The sequence below is a fragment of the Geotrypetes seraphini genome, chromosome 7 (assembly GCF_902459505.1).
Source record: "Geotrypetes seraphini chromosome 7, aGeoSer1.1, whole genome shotgun sequence".
NCBI lineage: Eukaryota > Metazoa > Chordata > Amphibia > Gymnophiona > Dermophiidae > Geotrypetes > Geotrypetes seraphini.
In genome coordinates, this window is record NC_047090.1 from 34,100,832 (window position 1) to 34,117,275 (window position 16,444).

Here is a 16,444-nt window from a genome sequence, read left to right on the forward strand (position 1 = left end):
GCACACCGCTCGTGACTCCCCGCCAGTCAGAATATTGACCCTTTACTCCAACCCTCTGCAGTCTTCCCGACAACCAGTGCTTGATCCATCTGTGCACATCCCCTCCCACCCCGTGGTTCCACAGCTTCTTAAGTAGCCTTTCATGTGGCACCTTGTCGAAAGCCTTTTGAAAGTCGAGGTAAATGATGTCTATGGGCTCCCCATTGTCCACCCGACTGCTTATTCCCTCAAAGAAGTACAGAAGGTTCGTTAGGCACGACCTTCCCTTACAGAATCCGTGCTGGCTTGTTCTCAGTAGGCCATTTCTCTCGATGTGCTCGCAAATGCCGTCCTTGATCATAGCTTCCACAATCTTCCCTATAATTGAAGTCAGGCTCACCGGCCTGTAGTTCCCGGGGTCACCCCTCGATCCCTTCTTGAAGATGGGTGTGGCATTTGCCAATTTCCAGTCCTCTGGCACCTCACCAGTTTTCAAGGATAGGTTGCAAACATGTTGTATTGTGCCCGCTATTTCCTGTCTTATTTCCTTCAGAACCCTTGGATGGATCCCGTCCGGGCCCGGTGATTTGCCGCATTTTAACCTGTCTATCTGTTTGAGGACATCCTCCCTACTTACCTCTATGTGCTCTAATTTTTCAACCTGTTCCCCACTCATGAGCTCCTCTGAGTCTGGTATATTAGATTTGTCTTCGCTCGTGAAAACCGAGGAGAAGAACGTGTTCAACCTCTCAGCTACCTCTTTATCCTCCTTAATCACTCCCTTCCTGTCCCCATCGTCCAACATAATCAACGCTCATTGGTTGCCAATCGAATACAGGATTAATGATAAAATTTTACTTTTAACATTTACAACCAGAATGAATAACCAACCCGATTTTATTAATAGCCTTTTAATCCCGTATGTTACGTCAAAATCCCTCCGCTCAACTTCTCAAAAACTTTTAGTTATACCTTCATTAAAATCAATTAATACTTTACGCACCAACAACTTTGCTGTTACTGCTCCTTCTCTCTGGAATTTATTGCCTATATATCTTTGTAACGAATCAGATATAAAACAATTTAGAAAAGGATTAAAGACATTTTTATTCCGAGACGCTTTTTGTTAAAATGCCCTTTTAAGGGCCAAGTTTATAATCAAATCTTAATCTTTCTTAACAATTTTTTACCTAACCTATTGTTTTAGCCATTTATGTTCTGCCTATCCTATATCAATTGTAGTTCTTACCCATCCGTCCTTTTGTTGCTGTATGTCTGTGCAAGTCACTTGTTTTCCCTGTTTTAATATACGTCTCAATGTAACTGTTTAACTTGTTTTTATGTAATTTTATTATGTTAACCGCTTAGAAATTAGATTAAGCGGTCAAACAAATATTTTAATAAACTTGAAACTTATCATACTCTGTACAAATTTTCATGTACTCAAAGACTTTATTGTTTTTTCGCTGTATGTCCAGCTCTTCTTTATTGTAAACCGCCTCAAACTACTTTGGCTTTGGCGGTATATAAACAATAAATTATTATTATTATAAAAAAGTTCCCACTATAGAGAATTATGAAGAAAAATAAATGGGAACCCCCAAAATACAAATAAGACTAGCTTACTATGGGGATCATTTTCAAAACAAAGACACCCAAAAATGACATAAAGAAGCGCTTGATAAAGCTGCAGTGCCAACAATTTCATTAAAATTATAAATTACATGCACATAGAAGCATATAAACAAATTATGTGTGTTACTTTGTTTTCCACCTTGGATAAAGGCGGAATATAAATTAATAAACCATAAACCAAACTGTATCTATAGTACATAAAGACGATAGTTGCAGCCATAAGGGCTATTGTTGTGGTGTGTAAGTGGGTACAGTAAGTTTTGGATGGGTGTTTTGGGGACTTTTGAATGTGATGTTCACTGCAGTACCCCCTAGAGTGCCCCCCTCTGCTCATGTCTGTGTGACCGATTTGCGAAGATTGCGGGCTGCTTATACGTCCCAATGGCTTGTTTTTTGTGCATTTTCGGGTTCGATGTTTTTGTATTTGAAAATAGCCAAAAATAGATAGGTCATTAAAAAAAAAAAAGACAGATGTCTTGTAGTTTTGAAAATGGAGATTTTCTCTACTGGATTTTTGGACGTCTTTCCCAAAATATCCAAACTCAAACTTAGACGTTGTATTGAAATTAGCCCTCCACCTAATTTTTCCAATTCTTTAAGATAAGCTGCATGGCAAACCCTGTCATTATAAACAAAAGTTTATTATTTTTTGCCAAAATTTGACTTTTTGCCCTCATAGATGTTCCAAATAAAACGGTATCATATGATAATGCCACTGGATTTTCTAATAAATTATTAACCTGATCCCAAATTAATCTCCAGAATTTTAGTATCAAAGGACAATGATCCAGGAACACCCGCAAATTTCAAAAAACCACAAATGCGGTTTTGAGTCTGTAAAAAAGCAGGAGAAGGCAGCTGGGACACCAGCGGGTGCAGTAAATCATACCCGGTATGCTCCGGGTGAGGGGAGAGGAGGAATCGGCTGTGCAGAAGGCTAATTGGCTGACTGGGGGGAGAGTAGGAGGAATTGGCTGTGCAGAAGGCTGATTGGCTGACTGGAGGGGAGAGGAGGAGGAATTGGCTGTGCAGAAGTCTGTTTGGCTGACCAGGGGAGGAGAGGAGAAGGAATCGGCTGTGCAGAAGGCTGATTGGCTGACTGGGGGGGGGGAGAGGAGGAGAAATCGGCTGTGCAGAAGGCTGATTTGCGGACTCATTCCCTATATTTTCTGACCAGAGGAGGCAGTCAGAAAATACCACGAATAACTGAGTCCGCGATTCGCGAATTCATGGAGGAACACTGTATATTGAAGAACTAAGGCCAGTACTGGGCAGACTTGCATGTCCGTATATAGCCATTTTGGTTGAGGATGGGCTAGGGTGGGCTTTGACAGCTGGGATGGTTTAGATGGGCTGGAGTGAGCTTTGGCGGAGACTTCAATAGATGGAACCTAAGCACAGTACTGGGCAGATCTTTAGGTGCTGGCCCAGAAATAGCTAAGAAGAAGGAACATTTAAATTAAATCAGTAATTTAAAGAGTGGGTACGGTTGGACAGACTGGATGGACCATTCAGATCTTTATCTGCCATCATTTACTATGCTACTGTGTTGAAGAACTACCATCTTAGTATTTGCTGTTGTGTCGTGACACGCTAGTGATTTCAGACTTGCAGCTTACAGATACCTCATCACTTTTTTTCTGCATGCTTAAAAAATGTTTCCGTGGACATGCTGCTCTGACATCCAAAAGCCAAAGCCAATTACCAGAGGTTTGGAGAAAGAAACCATCGAAAGATCATTGAGAATTCATATTTTCCTGCTCTGAAAGGTGTTGTGAGGAACACATCCCAGAATCCTTCAGCACCTAACAGGTCACCAGCTACACCCAGGGAGCCCAATGAGACACTCGGCACTGCGGAGGAACAGAAGCTGAATCATTCCATTGGTGAGTTTCCGAATTCAGGCCTCTTTCCTATCACCAAATAGCATGACACTTTACATGTGAACCTATGATGCCATGTGAAATCTAATGCAAAAAGAAGAATCTGCAGGAGCCTCTGTTTTCTAGATGTTTAGGCAGGAATTCATCAAGCAGCATTATGGTTTTAACGCACATTAAGGGAATTAGCATGCGCTAAAAGCTAAAAGCCCATAGGTATAGAGTAGAATGGGCTTTTAGAATTTAGGGCCCTTTTTACAAAACCGCATGCACCAAATGCTTTGACGCCCATTCAATTCCTACGGATGTCGGAGCATTTACCGCCCTTTCACGCGCTAATTCTTTTAACGCACATTAAAGCCATAATGATGCTTGATGAATTCCTCCCTTACCTACTTGAAAGGTATTAATGAGCAAAAATTTCCCTTCCAATGGAGGGGGACATTGTAGGACATGAGAGGAAACTGCAAGGAAGTAGCTTAAAAGCAACATCAGGCAATATTTTTTTAATCAAAAGGGCAGTCGATGCTTGGAAACACCCTCCTGATAGAAGTGGTTGAGACCAAAACAGTACCAGAATTCAAGGAGAAGTAGGATAAACACAGACTAGCTGACATTCAGCCTGCGGTGGCCAGCATTTCTCTAAATGCTGACAGCCACGGATAGTATTTGGCTCAGATATTCAGTGCTTGGCCATGTCCACGCACCTCTGCTACCCCTTCTAGCCCCTCTCCCAATGAGACAGGATCCCCCAACTACCACAGGTCCTTATCCTATCCCATCCCATCTCCATCCCAACCACCCATTCAGAATCTGTGGCATAATGAGGGTGGGAGGCACCTCCCCTCTTCTCCGCTCCCCTGCCCCTCCCCAGATGTGCGCATTCCCCTTCCCTAGTACCAGTATAGTTCCCCCCGGCACAAGCAGTATCTCTATCTTGCTGCCCATGCCAGCATTGGCTCTCTCTCTCTCTCTCCAATGTCACTTCCTAGTTGCAGGATCCGGAAATAACGTCAGAGGGGAATGCCAAACTTGTGCTGGCGAAGAGCTAGATGTACAGCGGTGGGGAATTGGGGGAGGGAAGAGAGAAGGAGAGGTGTCGGCACCCCCACCAAGACAGAGCCCGGGGCGGTCCTTGTCCCCCCCCCCCCCCACACACCTTACTACATCACTACCCAGAGTAGCCCCTTTCCCCGGGCCTACCTGAAGTCCCTGGGAAGATGGGGGAAGGAGCGAACCTTACTCCCTCTAGATGCTGCCTGTGTATTTAGGGTTGCTAGATTTTCCTTTCGGAAAATTCAGACCCCCTAGTCCTGCCCAGTTAAGCCCACCCCTGCTCTAATCCCACCCCCAAGACCGCCCTATCCCCGCCCCTCACTGCCTGCTCTTATCGGGCAGGAAGTCCGCGCATGCGTGTGGTATAATCACGTGATGGCGTGTGGTATAATCACGTGATGGCCGCGCGTATGCGGACTTCCTCCCTGCCTGACACAGCTTTTCAAAACCCGGACAAAGTGCCGGGTTTTGAAAAGCCGTCCAGACCCCTGGACATGTCCTCAACAGGGGGACCTGTCCGGAGAAATCCGGACATCTGGTAACCCTATGTGTAATATTCCTCTACCGTCTCATCAGGAGGAAATTGCATAAAGGAATCTAGTTCTTTTCATATTTTTTCTTTGTCCATGAGAAAGACTGGATGGAGTCTCCAGCAGGACTGCGACCAGAGATCCTGTATTGTAGTTTCTCCACAGTCAATGTAAAGCTAATATACAGAGCTAATGCCTATTGTGAGCTTGGATAGCTTACAGACTGCAAAAAGCTAGTTTCAAATAATGGATTAAATCTCTTGTTGTTTCTTCATATATTTATCTAATTGGAACTGTTTATTTTTGCGCTATTCTTCCTGGAATTTTTCATTGGGCATTGAAATCAGATGCAAAATGTATGAGAAAAACCAGCTGGCATTCAAAATAACATTAATTATTTGTATATTTGCAGTACACATGGCTGTTAGCTGGTGTGTACATTTATAAGGTCTATGTGCGTTTAAAAAAACAAGCTCCGGTAAATTGCAAAATCGTGTTTTCGATATTTCTTTTCTTTCAGATCAGTCATCCTCAGCGTGTTATACTCCTTCAGGTTGGAGGAAAAAAATTAAAGCTACGTCACCTCCTTCTAAAAGTGAGAAAATATACTCAGGTGAGAATAGTATTTATAGTATTCACAAATCTAAATACAGTCGAGCAAAACACTCTCGCAAATACAGACGAGCAAAACACTCTCGCAAATCTTCCCTTGCAAACTGAGCGTTGACTTGATATGTGAGCCCTCACCCCGAGAACCGGAATTGCCCCCCCCTGCCTGTCCGCCCAAATCCTTACCGCGATCGGGCACAGGTACGCAGCCCCAATCCACAGGATGTACCAGTGCCGAAAGAGCCTGCCACTGATCTCTGCTGGGCCTTGAGCATCTTTACATGCTCACGGCCTTCTGGCTCCCACTCTCTCTGAGATTCTAATGAGAAACTGAGAATCTCATTAGAATCTCGGAGAGAGCGGGAGCCAGGCGGCCTTGAGCATGCGCAGATGCGCAAGGCCCAGCAGAGATCAGTGGCAGGCTCTTTCGGCACCAGCACGACCTGTGGGTTTGTGCTGCGTGCTGGTGCCCAATCGCGGTAAGGATTTGGGTGGGCGGAAGGGGTGATGCTGTTCTCGGGGGAGGGGGTGGGCGAAGCCAGTTCCCGGGGGTGGGGTGGAAGCGCGCCAGTGGCCTCAGGGGTGGGGGGGTCTTTTTGGGATGTGGTGGGGTGGAAGCGCGCCAGTGATCTTGGGGGGGAGGGGATCTTTTTGGGATGTGGAACGAATCGCCCGCATTTCCATTAGCTCCTATGGGGAAAGTTGCTTTGATATACAAGCACTTTGGTTTATGCTCACAAACCAAGGTTCCACTGTAGTAGCAGCTTATGGCTTCAAAATACACTGAATACAGAGCTACTTTTTTATCAGTAGTGTGCTCCCAAGTTGTCATTTTGATTTAAAAAAAAAAAAAACCCAAAACAAAACCTTTTGAACAAATCCTTATCTGCCTGTCATTTAGATGTGTATTTTCCATAAGAACATACGCATTGTCATACTGTGAAAGACTGAAAATCCATCAATCCCAGTTTCCTATTTCCAACAGTGGCCAATCCAGGTCACAGGTATTTATTTATTTAGAGCTCCTTTTACTAAACCGCAGAATTGTTTCTTACCGCGGGCCGGTAAGGTAAATGCTCTGATGCTCATTCTATTCCTATGAGCGTTGGAGCGTTTACCTCGCCATTCCGTGTTACGAAGCTCTTCCACAGTTTAGTAAAACCCAGTGTTATTTATTTATTTTTAAAAAACTTATATTCTGCTTATGCCTACAGATTACAGAAAAAACCTCCAAACATAATCATAAGATAAAAACACAAAAAAACAGCATAAAACACAATAAAACAAAACAATGTATAAATAACATTTCCATTAATCACTTCATTCCTTCAGTCACTGCTTCTTGACCAAAAGAGTAAAAAAGATTTTATACTGTTTAGTTTTAATCCTACAAATAAGCAGTGGATTTTCCCAAGTCCATCTTAATTTTGGAAAGCTGAGATATACAAGAAATGTAACACATACAACATGAAAATGTGTTGTGACAAGGGGGCAAAGGTCTGGGCGTGTTTTGGGTGTTAATGGGATGGGATGAAAGGATACCTCTGTGTTTCCACTGGTGTAGTAAGGGAGGGGGTGCGGGGAGTGTGGTCATGCCCTGGGCACGGTCTTTGTAAAGGACGCAGATACCTGTCCTCCTCCTTCATGCCCTCCCCCGTCACATGCATTCACCCCTTCCCTCGTACTTCTTTAATTTTTCCTGCATGAGCAGCATTACAAACTTTCCACCCATGTTGGTGTCACCTCTCTCTGACGTCACTTCCAGGCCCCGTACCTAGGAAGTGACGTCAGAGGGATAGCTGGCATGATGCAGGCAGCAAGTTCGTGCTGTTGCTCTCGTCTTGAAAATTAAAAAGGCATGGGGGAAGGGAAGGGGGTGAGCGGATGTCAAGGGGGGTCGGGAAGGAGCAGGAGGGAAGGGAAGAGAAGAGGGCAGGGGAAAGGTGTTACCACCCCAGGCATCACTTACCCTTGTTACGCCACTGTGTGTTGCCATTGCAGAAGGGGATTGCATATGAATGTCTGCCAGCATTGATGCTGAGATTTAAACCTGCTCCCAGGGAAATCTAAGTTAAAGAAAGATAAGAACATAAGATTTGTCACTGCTGGGTCAGACCAGTGGTCCATCGTGCCCAGCAGTCCGCTCACGCAGCAACCCTTAGGTCAAAGACCAGTGCCCTATTTGAATCTAGCCTTACTTGCGTATGTTCTGTTCCAGTAGGAACTTATCCAACCTTGTCTTGAATCCCTGAAGGGTGCTTTCCCCTATAACAGCCTCCGGAAGAGCGTTCCAGGTTTCTAACTCTCTCTCGTTCTCTTCACCTTGGAGAGGGTGAACAATCTCTCTTTCTCTACTAAGTCAATTCCATTCAATATCTTGAATGTTTCAATCATGTCCCCTCTCGATCTCCTCTCTTCAAGGGAGAAGAGGCCCAGTTTCTCTAGTCTCTCGTAGTACAACTCCCCCAGGCCCTTAACCATTTTCGTGGCTCTTCTCTGGACCCTTTCGAGTAGTACTATGTCCTTTTTCATGTACGGCGACCAGTGTTGGATGTAGTATTCCAGGTGGGGGCGTACCATGGCCCGGTATAAAGGCATGATAACCTTTTCAGATCTGTTTGTGATCCCCTTCTTAATCATTCCTAGTATTCTGTTTGCCCTTTTTGCCGCCGCCGCACATTGTGCGGACGGTTTCAGTGACTTGGCTAAAAGTACTCCCAAGACTCTTTCCTGGGGGCTCTCTCCGAGTACAGCACCGGACATCCTGTATTCATGCATATGATTTTTGTTATCGACATGCATCACCTTGAACTTGTCCACGTTGAACCTCTTTTGTCATTTCGCGGCCCATTCCTCGAGCGTATTTATGTCTCTTTGTAGGTCTTCGCAATCCTTCTGTGTCCTCACTACTCTGAATAACTTTGTATCGTCATGCCAATTTCTAGGTCATTTATAAATATGTTGAAGATGCTCATTTTGTGCAATGCTTAACTGGAAGGTTTGGGAATGATCACCCACTTAATCCCCCAATGATTTTTAACCCCCGAAAAGCAATGCTTGCAAAGGATTTCATGCTCTGTGACATTCTTAGAAAACAGGAACATGTAGGTTTCCAAAATAGCTGACACATGCATTTATGTTGCTGCATTGACTATGATTAATATTTTAAGCGTTTATGCTAATAAAATTGATCCTCTTTCTATGTGCAACTGGCACATGCACATCCATTCCTGCGCGTATTGTATCACAGGATCTATGGCGGTGGATCCTGTCTAAAATAGTAGTGTTCATATATTCCCCGGGTGCTATCTTCGCAGGGGGTGCCGGTGCCTCTCTTCCTCACCCCCCCCCCCCCCCCGATCTCTTTCAATGTTCGCCAACATGAGCAGCATCTTCCATTTGCTGCTTGTGCCGGCATTGGCTCCCTTCTGATGCCACTTCCTTCTGATGTCACTTCCTGGTCTTAGGACTAGGACATGATGTCAGAAGGTTGCTGACATCAGTGCAAACATTTCAAGAGGTATGTTGGGGGGGGTGCTCAAGTGGTGGGGAGGAGTGGGGGGGGGCGCCCTAGTGGTACGGAGAGTGGGTGTGGGTGTGGGGGGGTGGTGCATGGCGCAGCAAAGCCGGGTGCAATCACCCTTGGCATCATCCTCCCTTGCTACACGACTACCTGAAGTTAAAGAAGCACAATAATTGTGTTTGGGGTTTTTTTTAGTGCTGTTATTTAATTTATCAAATACCTTTCATTGGGTCCAAAGTTATATGCCTCCAGCATAGACATTTCACTTGTAGCAGTCACCTTTGCAAGGAACATTTCTAAATGAGGTGAATAAAGTTGTGTGGTTGTCATATTAGTCAATATAGAGTTACAAGGATAGAGGTCATCAAATATGTTGTATATAATATACCTTATTGGACTTAGGGAGAGGAGGAGATAGTGGATGCTGCGGATGGGAAGACTGGATGGGCCGTTTGGCCTTTATTTGTCATCATGTTATAATGTCTCTATTTATAACCTATTTTTGAGAGCTGTCTTTCCTTCATCTATACTCACTTCATGAAGGAACTTTAACTCACAATAGCTAGTTCAAAGGTATTAAGATAGTAAACTGTAAAGCTTTCACCTACAACTTATTGTTCAACCCTTGTCTATATGTAATGGAAGAAGTGGAAAGCTGGATTGATGCAAAATATATTTTTTTCTTTCAGATAACTGGAGTAATTCTTCATATATCACACCAGCCTGGAGAAAAAGAATATCACATACAAAACCAGATTATAATGCCGAAAAAATGCAAACTGGTATGCACTATAATTTCAAAAATGTTTTGTAAAATGATTGAGATGTTTTATCAACTTTACAGCTTTATAAGCTTTTGCAAAGGGAGGAAGCCAAACTGTTTGAAATGTTAATGGGGCTCAGCATGTTTTATTTGAATGGAAAGGTATTACGAGGGGCCAATGAAAAGTTCTCCACCCAACCAAAAAGAGAATGATGTGGAGCCATGAAACATACAAGTTATTCCACACTTCTCTTGACACTTTTCATTTCAATGAGGCAAATGCATCTAGCAAATGGGCACAAGTATAGGGAAACCAAGCCATTGTGACATCACCGATGAGGTTGGCTCTTAGGCATTGGTGGAAGGAGGCATTATGACATCATAATATGAGGGGCCGCTGAAACGTTCTCAGCCCAACCAAGAAGAGAATGATGTGAAGCCATGAAACTTACAAATTATTCCACACTTCTCTTGACACTAATTGCTTCATTTCATGCCATTGTTTTGTCTGTGGTGGATGGTGAAATTCTATGTTTAGTATGAATCGTTAATGTAAATGTTTTTAGGATTCACAAGCTTCAGTGGAGCCACTTAGTGCTCAAAAGGACTCACTGCACTAAGTGGCTCCGCTGAAGCTTGTGAATCCAACAAACATTTACGTTAACATTTCATAAAAGAGTGATTTAGTACCTAAGGATTTTTTCTTGAAGTAAATGTGATATACTTCTTGGGAATATTTATTTATGCCTAATGGTATGTTTAGTATGGATATTTGAACAAGTTGCTGCTGAGAACAAACAATGCTTTCAACATTGGATGTTCTTTGTCAAACTGATGATGGATAAGTTTAGTTAGATCTCAGCTACAGATTATTATATGGGTTAAGTGGCATTATTATTTGTTTTTATGTAACTGCTAATAAAGAACTAGCAGAACCGACGGAAGTGGAGGTTTGTCTGGGTTTTGGAAATCCCGAGCTTGGAGGCCGCATCTGGAAGCCTTTGTGCATGCGCGGCCTTTATCATGATGACATCATACGCATGCATGCATGCATGTGATGTCATTGCGTTGATGTCTGCACGTGCGTGAAGGCTTCCAAATGCAGCTTTCGAGCTTGGAGAGGTTTGTGTGGCAGCGGGGCTGGGGGGGAAGAACGAGGCGGAGCTGGTGGTGGAATGAGGTGGGGCTGGGGGCAGGACCAGACATCCCCTTTTTTCAAAGAGCAAATCTGGCAACCATAGCCGCACCCCCTTTTCAGATACATGCAAAGAGAGTTAAGAACCTTTCCTTATAGAATAGTATGAATACATATGCACGAACAACTTTTAATGGCTGTCAATCTAATATAATAAAACGCTAAGCGCACATGTGCACTCTACCACCGTGTTGCCTGATCTGTAGTTCTGTGGTCGGCAGAGTGCGCATGCGCGCATACAAGAGTCCCTCACTCCGTCTCGGCAGCGACTCCCCCCTCCCGTCCTCACTTCATCATACTGGCCGGCAGCGCTGTACTCCCTGCTCTCCACCTCTCAAGCTGTGGTGTCGGATCCTTTTACGAGCCTGCACCAGCGTCGGACAAGGCTTCCGACGCTGGCGGGGATTGTGAGAGGAGCCGCCGCCGGCACTTTTAAACTTTAAAAAAACCCTTTGGCTGCAGCAGGCCAGCCCACGGGAAGGGAAGGGGGGGGGGCCGAAAAAGAACAGGACTCCAGCTACTGGAACGCAGGCTACACCGTGGGAAGGGAAGGGGGAGGGGCCGAACGGAGCAGGCCAGATCGTTAAGAGAAGGGAGGGGCCGAACGGAGCAGGACAGCTCGTGGTAAGGAGTTTCAGCTCAGAGGAACGGCTGGAGGGTGCTGCAGGTGGCCCATGCAGGTAAAAATTCTCACAGGAGGGGAAAGGGGGCTGCTTCGGGGGGAGGGGTGTGCTGGGAGGCAGATCGTTTTGCTTAGGGGGGAGACAGAAGGGGGGCCACAGATAGACAGTCAGGGAGGAATTGGAGGGGGAGTGGGAAAAGGGGCTGCTTTGGGGGAGGGGTGTGCTGGGAGGTACACAGCTTTGCTTGGGGGAAGACAGAAGGGCCACAGAGAGACAGTCAGGGAGGAACTGGAGGGGGAGAGGGAAAGGGGCCTGCTTTGGGGGAGGGGTGTGCTGGGTGCAGACAGCTTTGCTTGGAGGGGAGACAGAAGGGGGGGCCAAGGATAGACAGTCAGGGAGGAATTGGAGGGGGAGAGGGAAAGGGGGATGCTTTGGGGGAGGGGTGTGCTGGAAGGAAGACAGCTTTGCTTGGGAGGGAGACAGAAGGGGGCCACGGAGACACTGTCAGAGAGGAATTGGAGGGGGAGAGGGAAAGGGGGCTGCTTTGTGAGATAGGTGTGCTGGGAAGTACACGGCTTTGCTTGCGGGGGGAAGACAGAAGGGGGGCCACGGAGAGACAGTCAGGGAGGAACTGGAGGGGGAGAGGGAAAGGGGGATGCTTTGGGGGAGGGGTGTGCTGGGAGGCAGACAGCTTTGCTTGGGGGGGAGACAGAAGGGGGGCCATGGAGACACTGTCAGAGAGGAACTGTTGGGGGAGAGGGAAAGGGGGATGCTTTGGGGGAGGGGTGTGCTGGGAGGCACACAGCTTTGCTTTGGGGGGGGGAGACAGAAAAGGGGCCACGGAGAGACAGTCAGGGAGGAACTGGAGGGGGAGAGGGAAAGGGGGCTGCTTTCTAGCACCCGTTAATGTAACGGGCTTAAACACTAGTTAACATCAATAATTGGTGTTTAGCATCCAATTATAGATGGTTCAGAGTAGAGAGTTGCGCGGGGACAGAAATCCCACCCGTCCCCGTCAAAGTCCCACCCGTCCCCGTGAGGAATCCCACCCGTCCCCACCCATCCCCGCAAGGAATCCCTCCGTCCCCACCCGTCCCCGCGAGGAATCCCCTCCGTCTCCACCCGTCCCCGCAAGGAATCCCCTCAGTCCCCACCCGTCCCTATAAACTACAGAAATAGTTATTTCATTTAATTATGCTACTGAATTAAAGGCTCTGGTAGAAACCCATTTACAAATAAGCAAAAAGACTTTATTAATTTGGAAATATTAATTGGGAAGAATACATACTTTGTAAACGGGTTTCTACCAGAGCCTCTAATATTTATAAATTTTTATCAACACAACTAATATACTACTTTATCCTAAAGCAAAAAAAAAAAAAAAAAAGAAATAGAATTTTTTTTCCTACCTTTGTTGCCTGGTTTCTGCTTTCCTCATGTTCTCATTCAATTCCTTCCATCCACTGTCTCTCTTCTCTCTGCGTCTTCCATTTGCTCTGTTACTGTGCCTCCCTTTCTCCCCCCTTCCAAATTGGTCTGGCACCCATCTTCTTCCCTCCGCTCCCCCCATAGTCTGGCATCTCTCTCTTCTTCCCTGCCAGCGTCTTCTCCCCACTCTCTCTTCCCCATTTCCTTTCAGCGTCCTTCTCCCCCCCCATCTTCCCCATGTCCTGTCAGCGTCCTTCTCCCCCCTCTGTCTTCCCCATGTGCTTTCAGTGTCCTTCTCCCCCGTCTTCCCCATGTCCTTTCAGCGTCCTTCTCCCCCCCACCCCCGTCTTCCCCATGTCCTTTCAGCGTCCTTCTCCACCCCTTTGTCTTCCCCATGTCCTTTCAGCGTCCTTCTCCACCCCTTTGTCTTCCCCATGTGCTTTCAGCGTCCTTCTCCACCCCTTTGTCTTCCCCAGTGCTTTCAGCTTCCTTCTCCCCCGTCAGTTTTATCTTAAGCGCCTTTTCCTCTCCACTCCACCTTTCCTCCCTTTCTCCCTCCCTGCCCCTTACCTTTGTGGCGCTTACCCGCCTGACTGACAACAGAACAGGCCCAGTCCAACAAACCTCCCTGCCCTGTAGCCACAAATCTAAATTACCTTCTTACAGCAGCTGGAGTTTTGAAGCTGCTGTAAGAAAGTAATTTAAATTCGCGGCTACAGGGCAGGGAGGTTTGACGGACCGGGCCTGTTGTTGGTCAGTCGGGGGACCTGGCTGGCTGTGCTGCACCCGGGGCGGACCGCCCCCCGCCTTGTACCACTGCCTTTTCCCTGCCTGCCCTGCCGCACACAGCCGAACGGAAGTCTTCACGATGTCAGCGCTGACGTCGGAGGGAGGGAGGGCTTTGCTTAAGCCCTCCCTCCGACGTCAGCGCTGACATCAGGAAGACTTCCGTTCAGCTGTGTGCGGCAGGGCAGATAGGGAGACGAGCCTCGCGGCTGAATACATCCAGCCCCGCAGGAACCCCGCGACCCTCGAAGTTGTACCCATGGGATCCCCGCGACCCTAGGGGGCGTCCCCACGGGATCCCCGTGACCCGAAGGGGGAACCCGCGGGTCCCGCGGGATTCCCGTCGTCTCCGTTCCCGTGCAGCTCTCTAGTTCAGAGCTCATTATCCAATTTATTTTGCACAAATTTGTACATTACATTGGGCATGCAACTTTTTGATGCTATATATAGAATCCAGGGGATAGTGCAAAATGCAATGGGGTGTAGACATGGGTGGGCAGTGGGTGGGGCTTTCACTTAGGCTTGTAACTTAGAGAATATGGTAAGCCGTACGTATTCCTGCCACATGTATGTAAGTGCAATTATACCAGCTGTATGGCTGGTAGAACTAGTTGTATAAATGTAAGACACACTGATATTGAGTTACACTAATATTCTAGAATGGAAACTAGGATCCCATAAGCATTGCCATACTGGATCAGACCTTAGGTCCATCAAGTCCAGTATCTTATTTACAACATTGGCCAACCTAGGTCACGAGTACCTGGCAAGATCCCAAAGAGTCAAGCATGTTTTATGCTGCTTATGCTAGGAATAAGCAGTTGATTTCACAGCCTCCATCGTACTGGCTTATGGTTTCTCTTTTTGGAAGTTATCCAAACTTTTTTAAACTCTAACTGATGCTGTCATAGACTGGGCTCTCTACCATACGGCATCGCAGCCACCTAAAAGGAGGTGCCCACTTACAGAATTGCCCCCATGGTGTCAGAGCTCATCAAAAGCAAGTTCTGATGGAGCAGGAAAAATGTTCTGCATCTCAAATACAATAAAAAATTATTAAGACTATATAATCAAGAACATAAAAATAGGTATTTAGATTTGTGAAACAAAATCAACCCATTTTTTTTTGCACTTTATTCTGATTGCAGAACGAAGACGAGGAAATGGAAGCAAATAGAAAGGGAAAAAGAAACTATTTGGAAAATATATTCTGCTATTTACAGTGTAATCAGATGGAAATGCACAGTTGAAAAAATATGATGCATTATGCTGCTCACAAATGAAATATTAATGGCAATTCAGAAATCGAGGTATAATGCATGCAGTGCTTCTCATGATTGAGAAAACAAAAAGGATTAAAAAAAACCATACAAAAATATGCAAAGCAAGAAACATATGTATTTCTCATGTAATAACGCGGATCAAATGCAATAGCACATTGGTTTTAGTCATAAATAGAATTTTGTACAAGCCAGTCACCATATAACAGGGTTTGGAAATTACCTTGAATGTGTAGCCTCTTGGCACTAACAGAGGATGATCAAGGCTCTGGCACAGTTTCCCAGTGATTTAGGAAACTGCGCAAGTCACAGTACACAGAAAGCATTCTAGTCCCAGGTAAAACTAAAAGCCAGCACCTTTACCCGGGGTATAAAATTCACAAAAGGAAGACCAAATGTGGCTCTCATATTTTAATGCAAAGGGAAAAGGTCCCTCCCTATGCTTTCAACAAGCCCTGGAGAGACGCGTTCTATATATACTGTATATCAGATCAATTCCTTTTCTTCTGTCCGTGCTGGATAGAGGTATTGACTTTCAATTTTCCTTGTGTGGGGGTGCTTCTAATGTACTATGGCAGCTGCTGGAATTTTTCTTCTTTCTGTAAAAGGAATTTGAACTACGTGGAGACCTGGGGTTCAATATTGAAAGAGATGGCCATCACATGAAGTGAAAGAGGTGATTATATTTTCATTATGCCTAATACCGGTATTCCGACCTTCCTTATCCATTTATTCAGTCCACCTAGACAGATACATTTATTTGGAAAGCAGCTGGATTTCACCACTGCATTGATAAATTTCGGCTCTCTTCCCAAGAACACCCCAGGCCACTAGTTTTCATAAATGGATACATTTTGGATGGATTTGGAGTTGTCCATCTAAAACGGATCCCTTTTGCATGCCACAATATTTAAATAACAACACTTGTAAGCAGCCTCGCCTCTGCTATCGAATACCTAAATGCTTTTGCATATTGACCAGCTAGGATGACCTTTTGATCTTCATGGACTACAGAGGCAACATAACCGTGGACTCAAATGAAATTGTCCTTTTTCCAAGCCATCTTGTATATTCTAGCTGGTCGGAATGCACAGACAACTGGTTTTCTGTCAACCTATGTAACTTTGGCATGTAATTCAGCCAGGATGTAAGGAGCT

General features: G+C 45.6%; 1 protein-coding gene across 1 annotated transcript in view; it reads left to right on the top strand.

Moving 5' to 3' along the window:
* Window positions 1-16,444, top strand: part of C7H12orf50 (chromosome 7 C12orf50 homolog) — a 73,985-nt gene that overhangs the window by 44,343 nt on the left and 13,198 nt on the right. The window contains exons 10-11 of the mRNA XM_033951819.1: window positions 3,384-3,500; window positions 5,601-5,693. Coding sequence (XP_033807710.1) covers window positions 3,384-3,500; window positions 5,601-5,693 — 210 coding nt within the window. The remainder of the gene's footprint in view (window positions 1-3,383; window positions 3,501-5,600; window positions 5,694-16,444) is intronic.